We start from the raw sequence: 19,310 nt of genomic DNA, 5'->3' as shown, positions 1-19,310 counted from the left end.
GAACTGTGATGTTGGAGAAGACTCTTAAGAGTCCCTTGGACTGCAAGGAGATCAAACCAGTCAATCCTAAAGGGAATCAAACTGGAATATTCATTGGAAGGACTGATGCTGAAGCTGAAGTTCCAATACTTTGGCCACCTGATGCAAAGAGGTGACTCACTGGAAAAGACCCTGATGCTGGGAAAGATTGAGGGCAGGAGGAGAAGGGGACAACAGAGGATGAGATGGTTGGATGACATCACCGACTCAATGGATATGAGTCTGAGCAAACTCCAGGAGATGGTGAAGGACAGGGAAGCCTGGCGTGCTACAGTCCTTGGGGTCGCAGACAGTCTGACACAACAGAGAGACTAAACAATAAAAGACTGGTGATAATATAGGGTGGTAAAGGTAAGTATCAAGTGTTGATACCATCAGAAAGAATAAAAGGTAATTAGAAAGGGAATAATTCTCTTACCAGGTGACTCATGGTTATGGACCGCAGCGTCTACCTGATACCGGCATCCTTTCTGGATACCAGCAAAAATCATCCTGCATTCCTGAACATATATCACGTGGTTGGTAACATCTTATTACTGATATTACTTCACTAGTATTTCTGTTTTACTGTTAACTTTTCATTTGTTTATCTTTTGTTTCCCTAGTAAAATGGAAATGCTTGAGATCAGGAACTTATAAGCCCAGTGGTTAAGAACTTGGGTTTTAAAGTCTCACACAGAGACTGCCTGTAATCTCCAGATATACACCACTTCTCCTCCTAGAGTGATAGAACCCCCAGCTTCAGCATCAGTCCTTCCAATGAATATGCCAGTTTGATTCCCTTTAGGATTGACTGGTTTGATCTCCTTGCAGTCCAAGGGACTCTCAAGAGTCTTCTCCAACATCACAGTTCGAAGACATCAATTCTTTGGTGCTCAGCATTTTTTATTGTCCAGCTCTGACATCCATATACGACAACTGGAAAAGCCATAGCTTTGACTATATGGACCTTTGTCGGCAAAGTAATGTCTCTGCTTTTTAATACACTAAGTTTGTCATAGCTTTTCTTGCAAGGAGCAAGCATCTTTTAACTTATTATTTAACTTATTTGCAGAGTACATCATGAGAAATGCTGGGCTGGATGAAGCACAACCTGGAATCAAGGGAGAAATATCAATAACCTCAGATATGCAGATGACACCACCCTTATGGCAGAAAGCAAAGAGGAAAGCCTCTTGATGAGGGTGAAAGAGGAGAGTGAAAAAACTGGTATAAAACAACATTCAAAAAATGAAGATCATAGCTTCCAGTCCTATCACTTCATGGCAAATAGATGGGGAAACAATGGAAACAGTGACAGGCTTATTTTCTTGGGCTCCAAAATCACTGTGGATGGTGACTGCAGCCATGAAATTAAAAGACGCTTTCTCTGTGCAAGAAAAGCTATGACAAACTTAGTGTATTAAAAAGCAGAGACATTACTTTGCCAACAAAGGTCCATATAGTCAAAGCTATGGCTTTTCCAGTTGTCATATATGGATGTCAGAGCTGGACAATAAAAAATGTTGAGCACCGAAGAATTGATGTCTTTGAACTGTGATGTTGGAGAAGACTCTTAAGAGTCCCTTGGACTGCAAGGAGATCAAACCAGTCAATCCTAAAGGGAATCAAACTGGAATATTCATTGGAAGGACTGATGCTGAAGCTGAAGTTCCAATACTTTGGCCACCTGATGCAAAGAGGTGACTCACTGGAAAAGACCCTGATGCTGGGAAAGATTGAGGGCAGGAGGAGAAGGGGACAACAGAGGATGAGATGGTTGGATGACATCACCGACTCAATGGATATGAGTCTGAGCAAACTCCAGGAGATGGTGAAGGACAGGGAAGCCTGGCGTGCTACAGTCCTTGGGGTCGCAGACAGTCTGACACAACAGAGAGACTAAACAATAAAAGACTGGTGATAATATAGGGTGGTAAAGGTAAGTATCAAGTGTTGATACCATCAGAAAGAATAAAAGGTAATTAGAAAGGGAATAATTCTCTTACCAGGTGACTCATGGTTATGGACCGCAGTGCCTACCTGATACCAGCATCCTTTCTGGATACCAGCAAAAATCATCCTGCATTCCTGAACATATATCACGTGGTTGGTAACATCTTATTACTGATATTACTTCACTAGTATTTCTGTTTTACTGTTAACTTTTCATTTGTTTATCTTTTGTTTCCCTAGTAAAATGGAAATGCTTGAGATCAGGAACTTATAAGCCCAGTGGTTAAGAACTTGGGTTTTAAAGTCTCACACAGAGACTGCCTGTAATCTCCAGATATACACCACTTCTCCTCCTAGAGTGATAGAACCCCCAGCTTCAGCATCAGTCCTTCCAATGAATATGCCAGTTTGATTCCCTTTAGGATTGACTGGTTTGATCTCCTTGCAGTCCAAGGGACTCTCAAGAGTCTTCTCCAACATCACAGTTCGAAGACATCAATTCTTTGGTGCTCAGCATTTTTTATTGTCCAGCTCTGACATCCATATATGACAACTGGAAAAGCCATAGCTTTGACTATATGGACCTTTGTCGGCAAAGTAATGTCTCTGCTTTTTAATACACTAAGTTTGTCATAGCTTTTCTTGCAAGGAGCAAGCATCTTTTAACTTATTATTTAACTTATTTGCAGAGTACATCATGAGAAATGCTGGGCTGGATGAAGCACAACCTGGAATCAAGGGAGAAATATCAATAACCTCAGATATGCAGATGACACCACCCTTATGGCAGAAAGCAAAGAGGAAAGCCTCTTGATGAGGGTGAAAGAGGAGAGTGAAAAAGCTGGTATAAAACAACATTCAGAAAATGAAGATCATAGCATCCAGTCCTATCACTTCATGGCAAATACATGGGGAAACAATGGAAACAGTGACAGACTTATTTTCTTGGGCTCCAAAATCACTGTGGATGGTGACTGCAGCCATGAAATTAAAAAACAGGATCAGCCTGACTTGGAGCTGTTATGAGGATGGACATCTCTAACAATCACATGCAATCGTGGGTGCTCAGTCGTGTCTGACTCTGGGCAACCCCATCGACTGTAGCCCACCAGGCTCCTCTGTCCATGGCATTTTCCAGGCAAGAACACTGGAGTGGGTTGCCATTTCCCCCTCCAGGGGATCTTCCTGACCCAGGAACCAAAACTGTGTCTCCTGCACTGCAGGTGGATTCTTTACTGCTGAGCCACCGGGGAAGCCCTAAGAATTGTAACAGGATTTTCATAAAGCAAATGAGTTTATGTTAGGGAGATGTGATTTATGGAAGAAAAGGAAGGCTTCTTCAAGGAATGGACACTTAAAATTTATAACATAAAGAGAAGCTAAGTAGGCAAATAAAGGAGGAAAAAATATTCCAGGCAAAGGTAACTCCCTAGGCAAAAGCCTTGGGCTGAAGGGAGTACAGAGACTACAGGAATGGAAAGAAGAACAGAGTGAGCCCAGGAAATATAAGGAGGAGAATAGTAAAGGAAAAAGAAGCTAAAGAAGTAGACAGGGAGCTACCTTGCAGCCTAAGACCATATTAAGAAGTACGGCCTTTAGTGTAATGAATACATTAAAGTTGGGGGATGAGGAGGGGCATAGCTAAAGATTCTGATTTCAAAAGCTCACTCTGGTCATAGTATGAAAAAGAGACCACAGGTGGGGCAAGGCTGGCAAAAATGCTGGGACACCATTCAGATGCTGCTGTAGTACTCCACTTGGACTAGGACCACTGGGAGGGTAGGGGGATGGAGAGAAGCTGCTGAATGTAAGACCTAGTTCAGAAGTAAACGCAACAGGGACTGGAGAAAGATCAAGGAACCAAGACAGAGGTTACAATGCTTGTGCAACTGTATATGTGCTGGTGCCAGTCACTGGACTGGGAAAAAAGGAGTAGAACCAAATTCCCAGAAGAAGAGTAAGAATTTGGTTCTAGACATGATGATACTTAATCTCGTCAAGTAAGTGATGGGAAAAATTAAAAAATTGAAGTCAGATAAGAGGTCTCTATCAAAATACAAGTTCTGGATTGTCTGCGTATAGTTGTGAATGTATGAGATTACCTAATGGTAGTGTAAAGACAGAAAATAAGTGAGAACTCCAAAATTTATAGACTAGAGAAAGAGGATTCACGTCTCTGTGAAACCATGGGAAAAATGGCATTTCTTGAACCAAAATAGCTGACTACCAGCAATTTCTATATGATTCAATCTAATAGAAAGGATGGCCAGAGTGGGTAAAGTCAGGGACATGTAATGTACTGACAAAGCCAAAATCTTTAAAGGAAGTGATGATGACCAATGGTGACATATGTTCCTGAGAAGTCAAGGAAAATGAGTGCAAAACATCCAATGGGTTTGGAAAGACTGATCACTATTTCTTTAACAAGAATTATTCTGGCAGAACGGAGAAGACAATGGCACCCCACTCCAGTACTCTTGCCTGGAAAATCCCATGGATGGAGGAACCTGGCAGGCTGCAGTCCATGGGGTCGTGAAGAGTCGGACACGACTGAGCGACTTCACTTTCACTTTTCACTTTCATGCATTGGAGAAGGAAATGGCAGCCCACTCCAGTGTTCTTGCCTGGAGAATCCCAGGGACGGGGGAGCCTGGTGGGCTGCCGTCTATGGGGTTGCACAGAGTCAGACATGACTGAAGTGATTTAGCAGCAGCAGCAGCAGCATTCTGGCAGAAAGATGGGGCTGGAAATCAGTTTAAGATGAGAGAGAGGTAAAAAAATAAAGTATGGGCAGCAAGTAAGCAAGTCTTCTACAGATCAAACAAGATAATATATCTAAAGGGATTAGAAGAGTGCCTAGGCTCATTTAAAGGGCTCAATAAATGGGTTAAATGATTAAATGTTTTTTATGCTACTATTAAGACTACTAGTAGCTTTAAAACTCCCACAGCACTTTTAACAATGCTTTGCACTTAGCTGGCACTCAATAAATATTTTGGATACGATAACTGTTAAGCAGGAACAAAGGGATGCTAAATCATTCTACATAATTTGCAATTAAAGTAGCTATAAATTCTTCGAGAACCAGATGCCCTATTTTCCCTTCATTAAAATACAAGCTAATCTAAATACGATTCTGTGTTCTTCATTCTCAAATGCTGTGAATTAACAAAATTTTCCCATGAGAATATCACTAGATTACTACCATGATGAAGTTACCCCCTAAAAACATGAAATTTGAACTAGAAGTGAAATTGGTTACATTTTATGATATTATTCACTGTTATAAGATTTAATAAGGATGCCTATGAGAGCCCCATAAAAGGAAAATAAGCAGGATCAGGAGCTTCTCTTTGCTATATAGTCAATGAAAAGATGAGAGCTTCAGGAATATTCCAGAAAGTACACTGGCCACAGGTTAGGTATTCCTCTGTTTTATATTTACAGGGAATTGATGCTTGTCTTATCCACAGGTGAAATTTCAGTGTGAAGGACTAAATATCCAGCCAACATGTAGAAAGAAAGGCAAAGAGGGCCAAACCAAAACAGGTACAGGACCTTCATCATCTAGAAGAAAATCAACTGAAGGTGATTTATGAACTCTGCATTATCAGAATGGTCTTTGTCCATCTAGCACTTTTTCAATCAGGCATGACTCCCCTTTTACACTTTATCTCCCCACAAATCACATCCACATTCTTTAAGACCTGAATATTCTGGATCCCTCCAAATAAGAAAGTTGCCCTTTCTTCTGAATTCCTACTATTCTTTATTCATATTTCAATTTTAGCACCTAATGCAGTAGATTGTAAAGATGCTTTTATCTGTCTTTTCTCATCTCAATCTCCCAACTGGACTAGGTGGATAGCAAAGCTGATATCTGGGACAGGCTGTGTCTTACTGAATTCTGAACATCTGATACAAAACTGAAAACACATGTTTGTTGGACAGAAGGTATATACCTAATAAACTCAATTATTTGATATAATGTATCAAATTAGGAAGGCAACAGCCAGGGGCAGTGTATTAGTTTCTTATGACGTTGTAATGAATTATCATGAACAAAAACGTGGCTTACAAATGTCACAAATTTAACATCTTATTGTTCTTGAGGTCAGAAGCCTAAAATGAGACCACAGGCTTGTTTTCCTTCTGGAAAACTCATTTCCTCAACTTTTTCAGTTTCTAAAAGTTACCTGAATTCCTTGGCTCATGGTCCCTTCATCATCACAGCCAGCAGCACAGCATCTTCAAATCTCTTTGACATCCTGCCGTGCCCTCAGAAGGACCCTTGTGATTACACTGGGCCCATCTGGAAAAATCAGGATAAGTAAAGGACCTCCACATGGGAGGTTAATCACACTTGCAAAGTATCTTTTGCCACAAATGGTAACACCAGAACACAAGCGTCTTTTAGGGGCCATTAAGCAAGAGAGTTCCAAAAAAACCATCCATTTGTGCTTTATTGACTATGCCAAAGCCTGTGACTGTGTGGATCACAAGAAACTGTGGAAAATTCTGAAAGAGATGGGAATACCAGACCCCCTGACCTACCTCTTGAGAAACCTATATGCAGGTCAGGAAGCAACAGTTAGAACTGGACATGGAACAACAGACTGGTTCCAAATAGGAAAAGGAGTATGTCAAGGCTGGATATTGTCACCCTGCTTATTTAACTTATATGCAGAGTACATCATGAGAAATGCTGGGCTGGAAGAAGCACAAGCTGGAATCAAGATTGCTGGGAGAAATAACAATAACCTCAGATATGCAGATGACACCACCCTTATGGCAGAAACTGAAGAGTAACTAAAAAGCCTCTTGATGAAAGTGAAAGAGGAGAGTGAAAAAGTTGGCTTAACGCTCAACATTCAGAAAATGAAGATCATGGCATCTGGTCCCATCACTTCATGGCAAATAGATGGGGAAACAGTGGAAACAGTGTCAGACTTTATTTTTATGGGCTCTAAAATCACTGCAAATGGTGATTGCTGCCATGAAATTAAAAGACGCTTACTCCTTGGAAGGAAAGTTATGACCAACCTAGATAGCATATTCAAAAGCAGAGACATTACTTTGCCAACAAAGGTCCGTCTAGTCAAGGCTATGGTTTTTCCAGTGGTCATGTATGGATGTGAGAGTTGGACTGTGAAGAAAGCTGAGCACTGAAGAATTGATGCTTTTGAACTGTGGTGTTGGAGAAGACTCTTGAGAGTCCCTTGGACTGCAAGGAGATCCAACCAGTCCATTCTAAAGGAGATCAGTCTTGGGTGTTCTTTGGAAGGACTGATGTTAAAGCTGAAACTCCAGTACTTTGGCCACCTCATGCAAAGAGTTGACTCATTGGAAAAGACTCTGATGCTGGGAGGGATTGGGGGCAGGAGGAGAAGGGGACGACAGAGGATGAGATGGCCAGATGGCATCACCAACTCAATGGACGTGTGTTTGAGTGAACTCCAGGAGTTGGTGATGGACAGGGAGGCCTGGCGTGCTGCGATTCATGGGGTCACAAAGAGTCGGACACGACTGAGTGACTGAACTGAACTGAATTGAACTGATTCAGCCTAACAGGCTTCCCTGGTAGCTCAGATAGTAAAGAATCCACCTGCAGTGCAAGAGACCCCAGTTTGATTCCTGGGTCAGGAAGTTCCCCTGAAGAACTACCCAGTCCAGTATTCTTGGGCTTCCCTGGTGGCTCAGACGGTAAAACATCTGCCTGCAATCCAGGACACCTGGGTTTGATCCCTAGGTTGGGAAGATCCCCTGAAGGAGGGCATGTCAACCCACTCCAGTATTCTTGCCTGGAGAATCTCCATGGACAGAGGAGCCTGGGGGGCTATAGTCCATGGGGTTGCAAAGAGTGGGACACAGGTAAGCGACTAAGCACAGCAAACTCAGTCTAACAGAGTCAGGCACACTGACAGCTGCAAAAACCAAATGCCAGTAAACCTAAAAACAAGGAATAAAACAGAAAAAAAAGATGGAAAGTAGAGAAAACTAAAAATACACAAACAACAAAAAATGGAGCAACCTGTGTCATATAACATGGGAATTAATTACTACTATGCTCTGTCACGTAGAAGGCAATGGCAACCCACTCCAGTACTCTTGCCTGGAAAATCCCATGGATGGAGGAGCCTGGTAGGCTACAGTCCATGGGGTCACGAACAGTCAGACATGACTGAGCGACTTCACTTTCACTTTTCACTTGCATGCATTGGAGAAGGAAATGGCAACCCACTCCAGTGTTCTTGCCTGGAGAATCCCAGGGACGGGGGAGCCTGGTGGGCTGCCATCTATGGGGTCGCAGAGTCAGACACGACTGAAGCGACTTAGCAGCAGCAGCAGCGTGCTCTGTCAATGACCTCTTAAGGCAGCACTGCTTTATTTTGGTTTAATATTACGAACAGAATTCAAAATAATGTTTTTGAGCCATGAAAAAAAAAGAGTGATGTTTCATTCTGTAAAGTTCAAGAAAGAGGGCATGAGAGATTATGAAATATTTCAATAAAATAATTATCAGTTTTGAAAGATAGAACTAAACCTTAGAGAGAGAAGCTTAAATTGTACTTATATGGAAAATCTCATTCTCCAGTACTAAATGAGATTTATTATGTGTTATGGGCTAAATGAATGTTTGTCCCCCCACCCCCTCACCCCGAACTAAATTCCTACATTGAAATCCTAATCCCTGATGTGAGGGTACAAGAAGGTGAGGCCTTTGAGTGGTGATTAGGTCACAGGAGTGGAGCCCTCATGAATTGCCCTTAAAATAAAGACCGCAGAGAGCTCTGTCTCCTCTCCGTCATGTGAAGGTACAGGGGAAAAGGGCCGTGTGCAGCCTGGCAGAGGCCCTCACCAGGATGCAGCCGTTTCGTGCCTGACCCTGAACTCCCAGCCTCTAACACTTCAGAAGTCAGTTGCTGTAGTTTGAAAGCCACCAAGTTCTATGGTATCTGTTACAGCAGCCCAAAAGGATTAAGGCAGTGTTTATCAGAGAGACTTATTTCTGTCACGTATACCTGAACTTATATGTTAACCCTCAAAGCAGTCATCTTGGGAACATAATACATTCGAATAATTACTGCCTGAAAGTTTGATGAAATCATCCCTTGAGAAGTTATTTTAGAACCAATAATATGAACTACATCATAATCAGTCTCATTACTTTGTAACAATACTTCATTTTTAACTGGAATAGCCTTAAATTGAGTTATCAAGATAGACAATCATTAAACTTGGTTTCAAACGATTTGGACGATGACAAAAATCAAATGTCATATATCCTGATAATTGTCAACAGATTGAGCTGCAAGATCTGGATGCAGTTCTAAAAGAGCAAAGACAAAAACAAAGCAGCAGTTTTCACTAAAGTAAGAATTTAGCCTTTCCAGACCAACTCTTTGAAGAGGGCACACTCTTTGGAAGTACATTATGGTATGCTGCTTAGTAAGACTCTGGCTCCGATCATTAGTCACAACTTGTATATATTATTCATTAAGTCATTTACATTTAAAGAACACTTAAATGCATTCAAGTTAAACTAAACTATATATCTACTGTATATCAATGCCTATTTATTGCATGTATTATTACAAAGCTCTGATTTGTATTAATGCTGACACTGTGATTCTTATGTATCTGGATACCAAACCCTGCAGACATATTTCTCCTTCATTTCTTCCATAGCCGCTGGGAACTTGATTTCACAGGTTACAAGTTCCCACCCTATAGACTTGGGAATCCAGATGATCTACAGTCAAACTGTGAAGCAGGATTTATTTCACAGTCACATACACATAGCTTCACAAACACACACTCCATATGGGCTGTCCAGAATCGCTAGCCATATATATTTCAAAATGCTGACAACAGAGCCCCATTAGCAACTTCATAGGTAAAGCTGGGGTCTATCACTGAACTTGATATATGGTACTCTTGGTGGTCACTAAGCCCCATTCATACTCATGACATCACTGTTTCCATAGAAATAACATCACTACATTCTCCAAGGGGGAGAAACTAAAAGGGATTCTCAGAGACAACGAAAGACAAACAGTGCGAGTGGAATAGGCAAGCTATCAGGTAAAGTAGCGTTTTAAGGGTGTCTTGGTTTCTTTGGGCAAACTCTGGGAGATAGTGAGGGACAGGGAGGCCTGATGTGCTGAATCCAAGGGGTTGCCAAGAGTCAGACATGACTTGGTGACTGAACAACAGCAGCAGCAAAGTTGCTTTGGAGAAAAACACAAGTGCAGAGTGCAGCTTTCTTAAATTACAAACACATGGGGAATAAATACAACTGCTAAGTTTCCTTCTGAAACGAATCCACTCTACTTTGCACAAGCCACATTTAAGAAATTTAGCTTTTCTTAAATTAAGACTTGCAACCCTATGACATAAACATGTCAATGTTTCAATGCTTTTAAAAACATTTAAAACCTTTCAATGATTTTTGACTTTGTATGATTATACACTGTGAACTTAATAGAGAGGAAATTTTAATGATTTTTTAGCAGCTAGCTAAGAAAAACAAATCTCACAGGCAGTCAAAATCCATAAGAAAATATAAGAACCAAGTCACAATCATGTTGAATGTTGAATCATGTTGAATGATGGAACTATATGAGACTGGACACAAAGAATGGCAAGGTGAAACTATTATACAAAATTTGAGCAGAATATTTTCAGAAGCAATCACAAAAATAAAAAATTCATGAAAAGAAAAGCAGACACTAGTACCATCCTCTGACTGTACAAATGTAAAAGACTGTATCGGTAGTGTTAGAAATGGCCTGCTGTGCATATAGAAAGCAAGCAGCACATTCTTTCCAGTGTTTATAATTAACAGCCTGATTCACAACTCCAGATATATCCGAGGAATGCCTTTCTGGACAAGGGACAGTCTTTTAAAAGATTGAAAATGTTGCCCAAGTCAGTCACCCCAAAGCAACCTCACTCAGAAGGATGAGCGCACAGTGGGGTGGTCCCAGAGAGACCACTGTGAGCAGACACGTGAGCTCTGTCCCAGAGGAGAATCACAACCAGTGAACCGTACCAGGGTTACATGCTGTCTTCCTACTCTTCCTGAGCAGTGGTAGGATGATGACACCTGAGCAACAGCGAGTACAGAAACCACAGTGCTTACAGGTGGAGGGAAAGGGTCCTGAGGATTCAAACAAACGCCACCCTGCACACGCCACTGTGAAGCCACACAGCACTCCCTGCCTGCCCCAGAGCTACTCCTTTGTAGTTCTACATCCTACGGCAAATCCCCTAGGCATCTACAAGCACTTAAAACTTAGTATTTAATGAAATCCTAAGAAGACCCATTTACTTCCCTAATGGTAGTCTTGTTTATGGGTGCTGTGCCATTCCCAAAAACTCACATGTAGGAAGCAACTTAAATACCAGCGGCATAGAATGACAGCCAGTACTTGCCAGAACATCACCCAATCTTGCAACAGGTGAGATAGGCACTGGTGTCAGAAGATTTCCACTGGAGACCTTAAGGGCTTGACCAACGGGGAGACACAAGTATCTAGAGCTAAAGGTCAAGCCATGGATATAAGATAACGTGTCTGACTCTTTACGACCCCATGGACTGCAGACTACCAGGCTCCTCCCTCCATGGGATTTTCCAGGCAAGAGTACTGGAGTGGGTTGCCATTGCCTTCTCCAGGGGCTCTTCCCCACCCAGGGATCGAACCCAGGTCTCCTGTATTGCAGGCAGACACTTTTCCGTCTGAGCCACCAGGGAAGCCCATATAAGATAACACGCAACTACAAAAGACCACTTATGCGTCCACCAAGGTAGGGGATGAGAACGAGGGAAGTAGGAGATTCAAGGGAGAGGAAAAGACTACAGACAAGATGGGTGGTGGGAGCTAGATCTGCACCTCCTACCCATCTGGGCTGTTGTTCTTTTAATCAATGCTCTCCACCCACCCCTCCACCGTCACCACCCCTACATCTCACTCACGGTCCTACTGGGAGATACAAGGGTAAGAGAGGCTGTTCTATACTCAGGTCATAGAAAAGTTATTAGGATGTGGTTCCTGATATCACGGGGCTCACAAGAAGTGAGTAAAAGACAGATATCTAAAGTAATTCAGACTCAGTGTTATAAACACTGTGAAGTAAATGGAAGGGTGACCAGGGGCTGGCCAGGGAGGTAAGGTGGGAGTGGCGTATGAGGGCAGGGAGAGAACAAGAACAGGAGCTGAGGTCTCCAGGTATCAAAGAAGTGTTCACAAGATGCAAACAGCCTGGTGCATTTGAAGGAAATGAGCGCGGAGGAGTGGTTAGAAATAAACCTTGGAATTTAGCCAGGGGACAGCTCATGGCCAATTTTTTAAATAACCAAAACAAGGCAATAAATCTGGTACCTCTGATTCATGGAGTTGCTTAAAGGGAGAAATGTCCTCCCTGAAATCTGATAAGAGAAATGTCTATGGCCAGCAAAGAAAAGCTAAAAGATGCATGTCTCTTCAGACTCAGCAACCATGCGTTAACAATCAAGGTGGTCCGCAGCACTGAGACGGCAATCTAACCTCAAGACCTAACCATGCAGCCAGTGGCTGCCTCCCGCTCCCGCTGCCCCTGCCCACTATCACTACGGATGATACTGCCTTTCACAATTCATATGTATGTACCAGATTGAAACCTGGATTTCCTACTGCTTACATGACCTCTGGCAGCAATTAGAAAAATCACATACAGATGTGAACAGAGAAACCCGGGGACTTCCACTGTCCTCCCAAAGTGTTAACTCCCTGATTTTTGGCAAGTTCCAGCCAGACCTCCCTTTCTATTCCTTTCCAACCAGAAGGTTCTGCAGCATTTGACATGGATTCAAGATCTGAATGTGGGTGGCTCTGTAACAAGCTAAGTTTACATTACCGTGGATGCCCCATTTGCGCTTTCTGTGCATCTATCTCCCTTCCAGGGTGGCCCTTTCGCCTCTAACACCCAAGCTTTCTGACCAACCCTTGGGAAAGACTTGTACAAAAATCAGCTTCCCCTAGGAATAATTTGGATTGAGAAGACAGCATCCTGTAAGTGGGAGGTGCTTCTTCTGTGTGTGTTTAGTTACTCAATCGTGTCTGACTCTCTGCGACCCTTTGGACTGTAGCCCACCAGGCTCCTCTATCCGTAAGATTTATTCAGGCAAGAATCCTGGAGTAGGTCACCATTTCCTCCTCCAGGGGATCTTCCTGACCCAGATCAACCCACATTTCCTGTGTCTCAAGCATTACAGGTGGATTCTCCACCCACTAAGCTATCTGGGAAGCCCCCAAAGTGTTTACATGATAGAAGGCCCTGGATTCATTAAGAGATCATCTTAAATGATCTAAATAAGGGGGCTACTTCCTAAATAAGGGGGCACATTCACAAGCAGGTCTAGGTATCTGGCTCTGATTGACAGGGTAAAACAATCAAAATTCCTGACTCACACCGAATGTATGAGAGACGGTAAAACTCAATGATAAATGACTTTTGCTTCATCAACCACTCTACTCTTGAGGGACAAAAGACGCTGTCCATATAACAAGCACGCATTTGTGTGTACACACCCACATGTATGAGTGTCTCTGAGAGAGGAGGAAGGGAAGCAAAGAAGTGGAGGAGCAAACCTAGTAGAGTTAGATGAATGATGCCAGCATTCAAAGACAACTCATTCACATAGGCAGGCCTGAAAGGGAGCGGTGAATTAAACACTGTCCACACAGGTGCAGGCTTTGACCAATAGCTGAAAGTCCCAAGCACTCACAAAGAGTTAGAATACAATAAAGACCTTTCGGAAAGAGAGTAAAATCCATTAGAAGATTAAATTCAGTCCCGAAGCCAAAGTAAGGAAAACAGCTCCAGAAATGTTTACTGATACATAAGATGATGGTAGAGCAGAACCACTCACTCAGGTACTCTGACTCACGGGCTGGACTCAGTATACAGTTGATGCTAACTTGTCCTCTGTCTCCTTATCTCTCCAATTTACTGAGTTGTTATCAACTATATTCCCACCCATAAAGCCTGGGCTGGCTTGCTCACACAGAAAACAATCACTTCCATTGTTTGTTTCTCAGTGTTTCTCCTGTGCATAAGACTGCATTCATGGCATGAGTTTACCATACTACAGATGTCATACTCCAAGGGATTCACCCATCTGAACTTGGTCACCTATTGCTGTTCAGCTGCTGAGTTGTGTTCGACTCTTTGCGACACCATGGACTGCAGAGCACCAGGTTTCCCTGTCCTTCACTGTTGTTCACGCCACAGCCACGGATTACAGCTTTCACTGTGGGACTCCTGTCCTGATCAGCACCTTACACATAGCACTGGAAGGTCATGAAAGAGGAAATGAGAGAATGTAGACAGCTCAGAGAAATTCACAGCCTATTCTATTAAAAAAAAAAAAAAAATCTCCATCAGCAAATAACTCACACTGAAATCCCTCTCCTGGGCCAGCTAGCCAGGTCTCTCAGCAAGAAATGGTAAAAGAAGTGGAGGGAGAAGAAAGAGCTATTTGGGGAAGGGTCTAGGCTGTGCACTTCAATCTGGCCGGGGCCGGCTGGAACAGACAAGCAGAGAGAAGATGTAGATCCCGGCTTCTGGAGAAAGAGCCATCATAAATAAAAGCTGCCAGAGAGGAGGGGAAAACTGACCAACCTATAATACAAATTCTGGGAGCCACCTCAAAATAAAATGCTCTTCAAGGTCATCTTGAGTCCTTCCCAGTACTTTAGAACAGCCTCTTGGATGCTAATTAACCCTCCAGATTCCATGGCCCCAAGGGAGATGTAAATGTGTTCAACTGATGAGTATCCTCAATCTGTACTATTCCTGGAGCTCTAACAGCTTTCCAAAGGGCCTTTTGAAGAAAAGCATTTTGACAGCACCATAGAAAGTCTGAACCAAAATGGACCGCAAAGAGCCTCTCTGGAGAGGAAGCAGGAACAGTGGCAAAAGAAAGATCTGGATCCAAATCCCACCACATCGGGCATCCACCACTTGTGTGAGGCCAGGGGGGTCACTCAAGCCACCTAAGCCTCAGGCTCTCTACCTGCAAAAAGAGGACAACATCGCCTGCTCCACAGGTTGTATTGGTAAAAAGCCCAGCCCTGTTCCTGATTTACAGTGTTCTACAGTTGTAATCTGGAGAAGGCAATGGCACCCCACTCCAGTACTCTTGCCTGGAAAATCCCATGGATGGAGGAGCCTGGTAGGCTATAGTCCATGGGGTCGCTAGGAGTAGGACAAGACGAGCAACTTCACTTTCACTTTTCACTTGCATGCACTGGAGAAGGAAATGGCAACCCACTCCAGTGTTCTTGCCTGGAGAATCCCAGGGACGGCGGAGCCTGGTGGGCTGTCGTCTATGGGGTCGCACAGAGTCAGACACGACTGAAGCGACTTAGCAGCAGCAGCAGCAACAGTTGTAATCTGTGGAATCCTATAAACAGTGCTATACCATACAGTCCCTCTGCTGCTGCTGCTCAGTAGCTTAGAATTTAGCACATATTATCCTCACATCCTTTCTCCTTTGTAACCACTCACCAATACCAGCCTCTCACGACACACCAGCCACTGCAGAAAATGCATCCGTGTAGATTCTCGAGGCCTCATGTTCCTCACTGTAAAATGACCAACATGTTTGCCTATTATTAGTCAGTCAGCAAGACGGCAGTGGCGCCAGCTTGCCAATCTTGCCTCCCAAGTCCAGCTTTCCCGTGCTCCTCATTGTCTGCCAGTCCCATGGCTGTGCCCCGGAGGCATTCTCAGTTCTGAACATTATTCCCTACTCATACATGCTCACTTTCCCTAGAGCCCATCTCAAATTCCTCGGCCTTTGCTGGGGTTCCAAGTTACCTCAGCTTTAATTTTCACCTGCGACTCTCATTATTAACAAGCTGCACACTTCCTTTTCTGGATCCAAACATAGGCACTAGCAAGAAGGCCTAGGAAATTTTTCTATACTACCAGAAGGCTTATGAAATCTTAATGAGAGGATGATCTATCAGCCTAAACACGTTCAGATTATTTTCAAGTGAAAATCAGAAACACTTGTTAGGGTTGGCACGGTGTGTGCAGGGGGTCAGGCACATGGGGTGATGGCAGCTTTCATGTTCGCCCATTCCTACACAGGATGGCACATGTAATTCCCAACCAGTGGCACCCTCCTGAGCTGTTCCTGGGCTCCAGAAATCTCAGTCCTATGAGATCCTGACTTTAAAAACAACAACAATAAAAAAACTAGTGTCAATGACACAAAACATCTCATCTATTTTATTAGAAAAATAAACAGGTCCTAACTTGGTTTGGACTTCCCTGATGACTCAGCTGGTAAAGAATCTGCCTGCAATGTGGGAGACCTGAGTTTGATCCCTGGGTTGGGAAGATCCCCTGGAGAAGGGAACAGCTACCCACTCCAGTATTCTGGCCTGGAGAATTCCATGCACTGTTTAGTCCATGGGGTTGTAGAGAGTCAGACATGACTGAGCGACTTTCATTTCACTAACTTGGTTTAGTCAACTTGCCCAAATCCTATCCCTTCTTTCCTCTTTAATCACTCAGGAGCCTCTAGAGGAGTCAGTATTATCTCTCAAGATAGGAATTATCATTTCCTTGGTACAGCACATGTCTGCTTCTTATTTTTGGGATTCATGAATTTAAAAAGATAAATTTTCAACCAAATTGTGTCAGCAAAAACTTTTTGAAGTGGCTTGGAAAATTAAAATCGACAGATAATCAAAAGAAAAAAGTTCACGAGATTAGTCAGTTCTGGTGGGAAAACTGCAACGGTCTCACAAGATTATATCCACAAAAGTGGTGACATTTCCTCCAATTTTAGCATTTTAAGAGTCAAGAGAGAAGTAGGGGGATCAAAGATTATGGAAACACCTAAACTTTTACTTATCTTATTGACCAGAATGTTACAGATTCATTGTTAATTTTTGTTTTCTATGAATGCAAAGTGGTTAGTTATGTGTGTTTAATTTTTCTCTGGTAGTTCATAAAGGTAACAGGGCAAAATAGCAGTTGTTCCCGCATCAGTAACTGCCCTCAGCTTCATCCATGAGAAACAGCTTTGTTCACTTGAGAGCTCAATCAATACATATTTATTTGGGCCAACTAGGTGCTATAGAACAGTCCATTAGAACTTTCCAGAATAATGGAATTTTTTTTTTAATCTGTTCTTTCTACCCTAGATGCCAGTCACATGTGACTATCAAGCACTTGGAATATGGCTAGTACAACTGAGGAACTGAATGTTACTTTAAACTTAAATTCTCACATGTGTCCAGTGGCTATTGAATTGAATAGCACACCAATAAGGGACACCAAGACATGAGAACACATGAACGGAAAATCATGTTGTATCTGGAAGAACAAGATAAGGACATAAGAAAAGCTAACTCATAAGTACAAGTTAGTAAGTAAAATTGCCCTCCAAGTCTTCACGTTCTCTATGCAAAAGCCCCTGTTGACCAGCTGTCAGCATAACCATCACTTGTTCAGGGAAGTGTTTCCAAGGGCTAATCATACCATAGACCCTGTCCTTTAGCAGATTTTAGATGAATGCTCATGCATATGTGTAATTATCTGATTAGGTCTTGATTCCAGTTTCTATTAGGGCAGAAACTGTGTTGATTTTTTCTCACTACTGTGCTCCAACACAGTACGTGGCACATAGTAGGTTTAAAATTAACATGTGTCAAACAACTGAATAAATTATTAATTGAGCTCCTGGATGTAAAAATGATCACAAAATATAAGGCACAATAGAAATGTTTGTGATTGTTACTTGGTGTGGATGATGACAAGAGAATTAATCCTCTTAGCTGCTGGAAACCATTCTGCTTTCATTTAAGTAACAAAATTGCTGCATTTGCAGGACACCACAAGGAAAGGGACTCATACAAGCTATCCCACGGTGCCCTATTTCAGTATTCTCTTCAGGACCATGCCAAAATATCCAGCTCATCTGTGTTCAGATGCAGTACTGCTTTGTTCTGATCCATTGCTGGTCACTGTGGGAGCTTTGGTTGAGTCATCTGGCCTTTTAAAAAGGAGAGGTCTATTGGTTAAGTCTGCTGGGTATCTGGTGCTGGACCATAGACAATGCATTCTGGCCATGGATTAGGCTGAGAAAAGCACTCCAGGTCCCCCCAACCCTCACCTCTGCCTGAATCCAACTCTATACCCAAAGTGCCATGGGCATCAGGAGCCAAAGGAAACTGCAGTGGCCAAGGCCCGGGAGAGCTTGCTCCCCCATGCTGACACATTCAAGGGAACAAAGGCCTTCCAAGTTGCACTGAGCTGGTCTGAAGATGGAAGGTCTTTATGCAGGTTTCCAAGGAGATAACTCTGATGCTGTTACCATGGAAACTGTTGCTACCATCTATTGTCCATCACCCCTTGACAGAAAGTTGGGGCAGGGGGGTTTGTTGATGGAGAAGGAAACAAGAAGAGTTGGATTTAAGTCAAGATGAAGAAAACTCAAATGGGTTCCCTAAAGACTTCTGTGGTGTATGTGAACAAAACCTCCAATCTCCAAAGGAAATGAATTAGGGACATGAGCATCTATGGTTTCTTATTATTAGTGCGGGTAGAGCTGGAGTAAAGTGCGACATGAGAATGACCTCTACCCAGTTGCTGGGCCTTGTCACCTAGGATCTCCGGAGGGAACACTCAAGCGTAAGGGTCAGCGGTGATGTGCAAGCCATAACCCCTGAAGCTGCAGAACCATAAGGAAACTCCCTTCTTTCCTGCTGAAAACTTTTTTTCAGGTAGGAGAGGAGCATATTAGAAGTCCCTCTAATTTTTGCTATTATCTTATAATATCCACTACCAGCAAAGTGGTAATTTTTTTAATCTAATGAAAGCAGCTTATGGGAAAAATAGAATAGTTCCATGAACAACAAACACACAGAAATGCATCTGGGTAACAGAAGGCATACTGGACTTGGCATCAAGGTCATTCTCATCATTTATTACATGCATGGCCTTGGGCACTTCACTGCTTGAGTCTCAATTATCTCCTTTCATGGAAATAGTTACTGCCAAGTCTACTTCATATGGTACGAAGTCTTATGAAGGAATTACACCATCTACGCCAAGAACCACGGACCTAACACACCTTACCCATATTAACAAAAGGCTTTTGACTTCAATTACTCCAGGCAGGATTGCTATAAATCCTTTTGTGTTATCCAACTTTGTGTTTGGAAAACAGTTGGTACCCAACCAATTATTAATAATATGACATTAAAATTATGGGTGATGAGATGGACTATGTCTTCACAGTCTTCTGCTTATTTTCTTACCTAGGCCCTCAG

General features: G+C 42.7%; 1 protein-coding gene across 19 annotated transcripts in view; it reads right to left on the bottom strand.

The window, feature by feature from the left end:
- LOC147377050 (uncharacterized protein C1orf226 homolog) overlaps window positions 1-19,310 on the bottom strand; it is a 361,444-nt gene that overhangs the window by 137,232 nt on the left and 204,902 nt on the right. For 7 of the 19 annotated variants that reach the window (XM_086393790.1, XM_086393792.1, XM_086393789.1 and 4 more), the window contains one exon: window positions 15,529-15,605. The exons of the other annotated variants lie outside the window; for them this stretch is intronic. In XM_086393790.1, coding sequence (XP_086249916.1) covers window positions 15,529-15,605 — 77 coding nt within the window. The remainder of the gene's footprint in view (window positions 1-15,528; window positions 15,606-19,310) is intronic. 19 annotated transcript variants of the gene reach the window in all.

The sequence above is a fragment of the Bos grunniens genome, chromosome 3 (assembly GCF_055505025.1).
Source record: "Bos grunniens cultivar Pamir isolate PY7600 chromosome 3, Bosgru_T2T1.0, whole genome shotgun sequence".
Classification (NCBI taxonomy): domain Eukaryota; kingdom Metazoa; phylum Chordata; class Mammalia; order Artiodactyla; family Bovidae; genus Bos; species Bos grunniens.
Note: the sequence above shows the minus strand (reverse complement) of the source record. Positions and strands in the feature narration are given on the sequence as shown.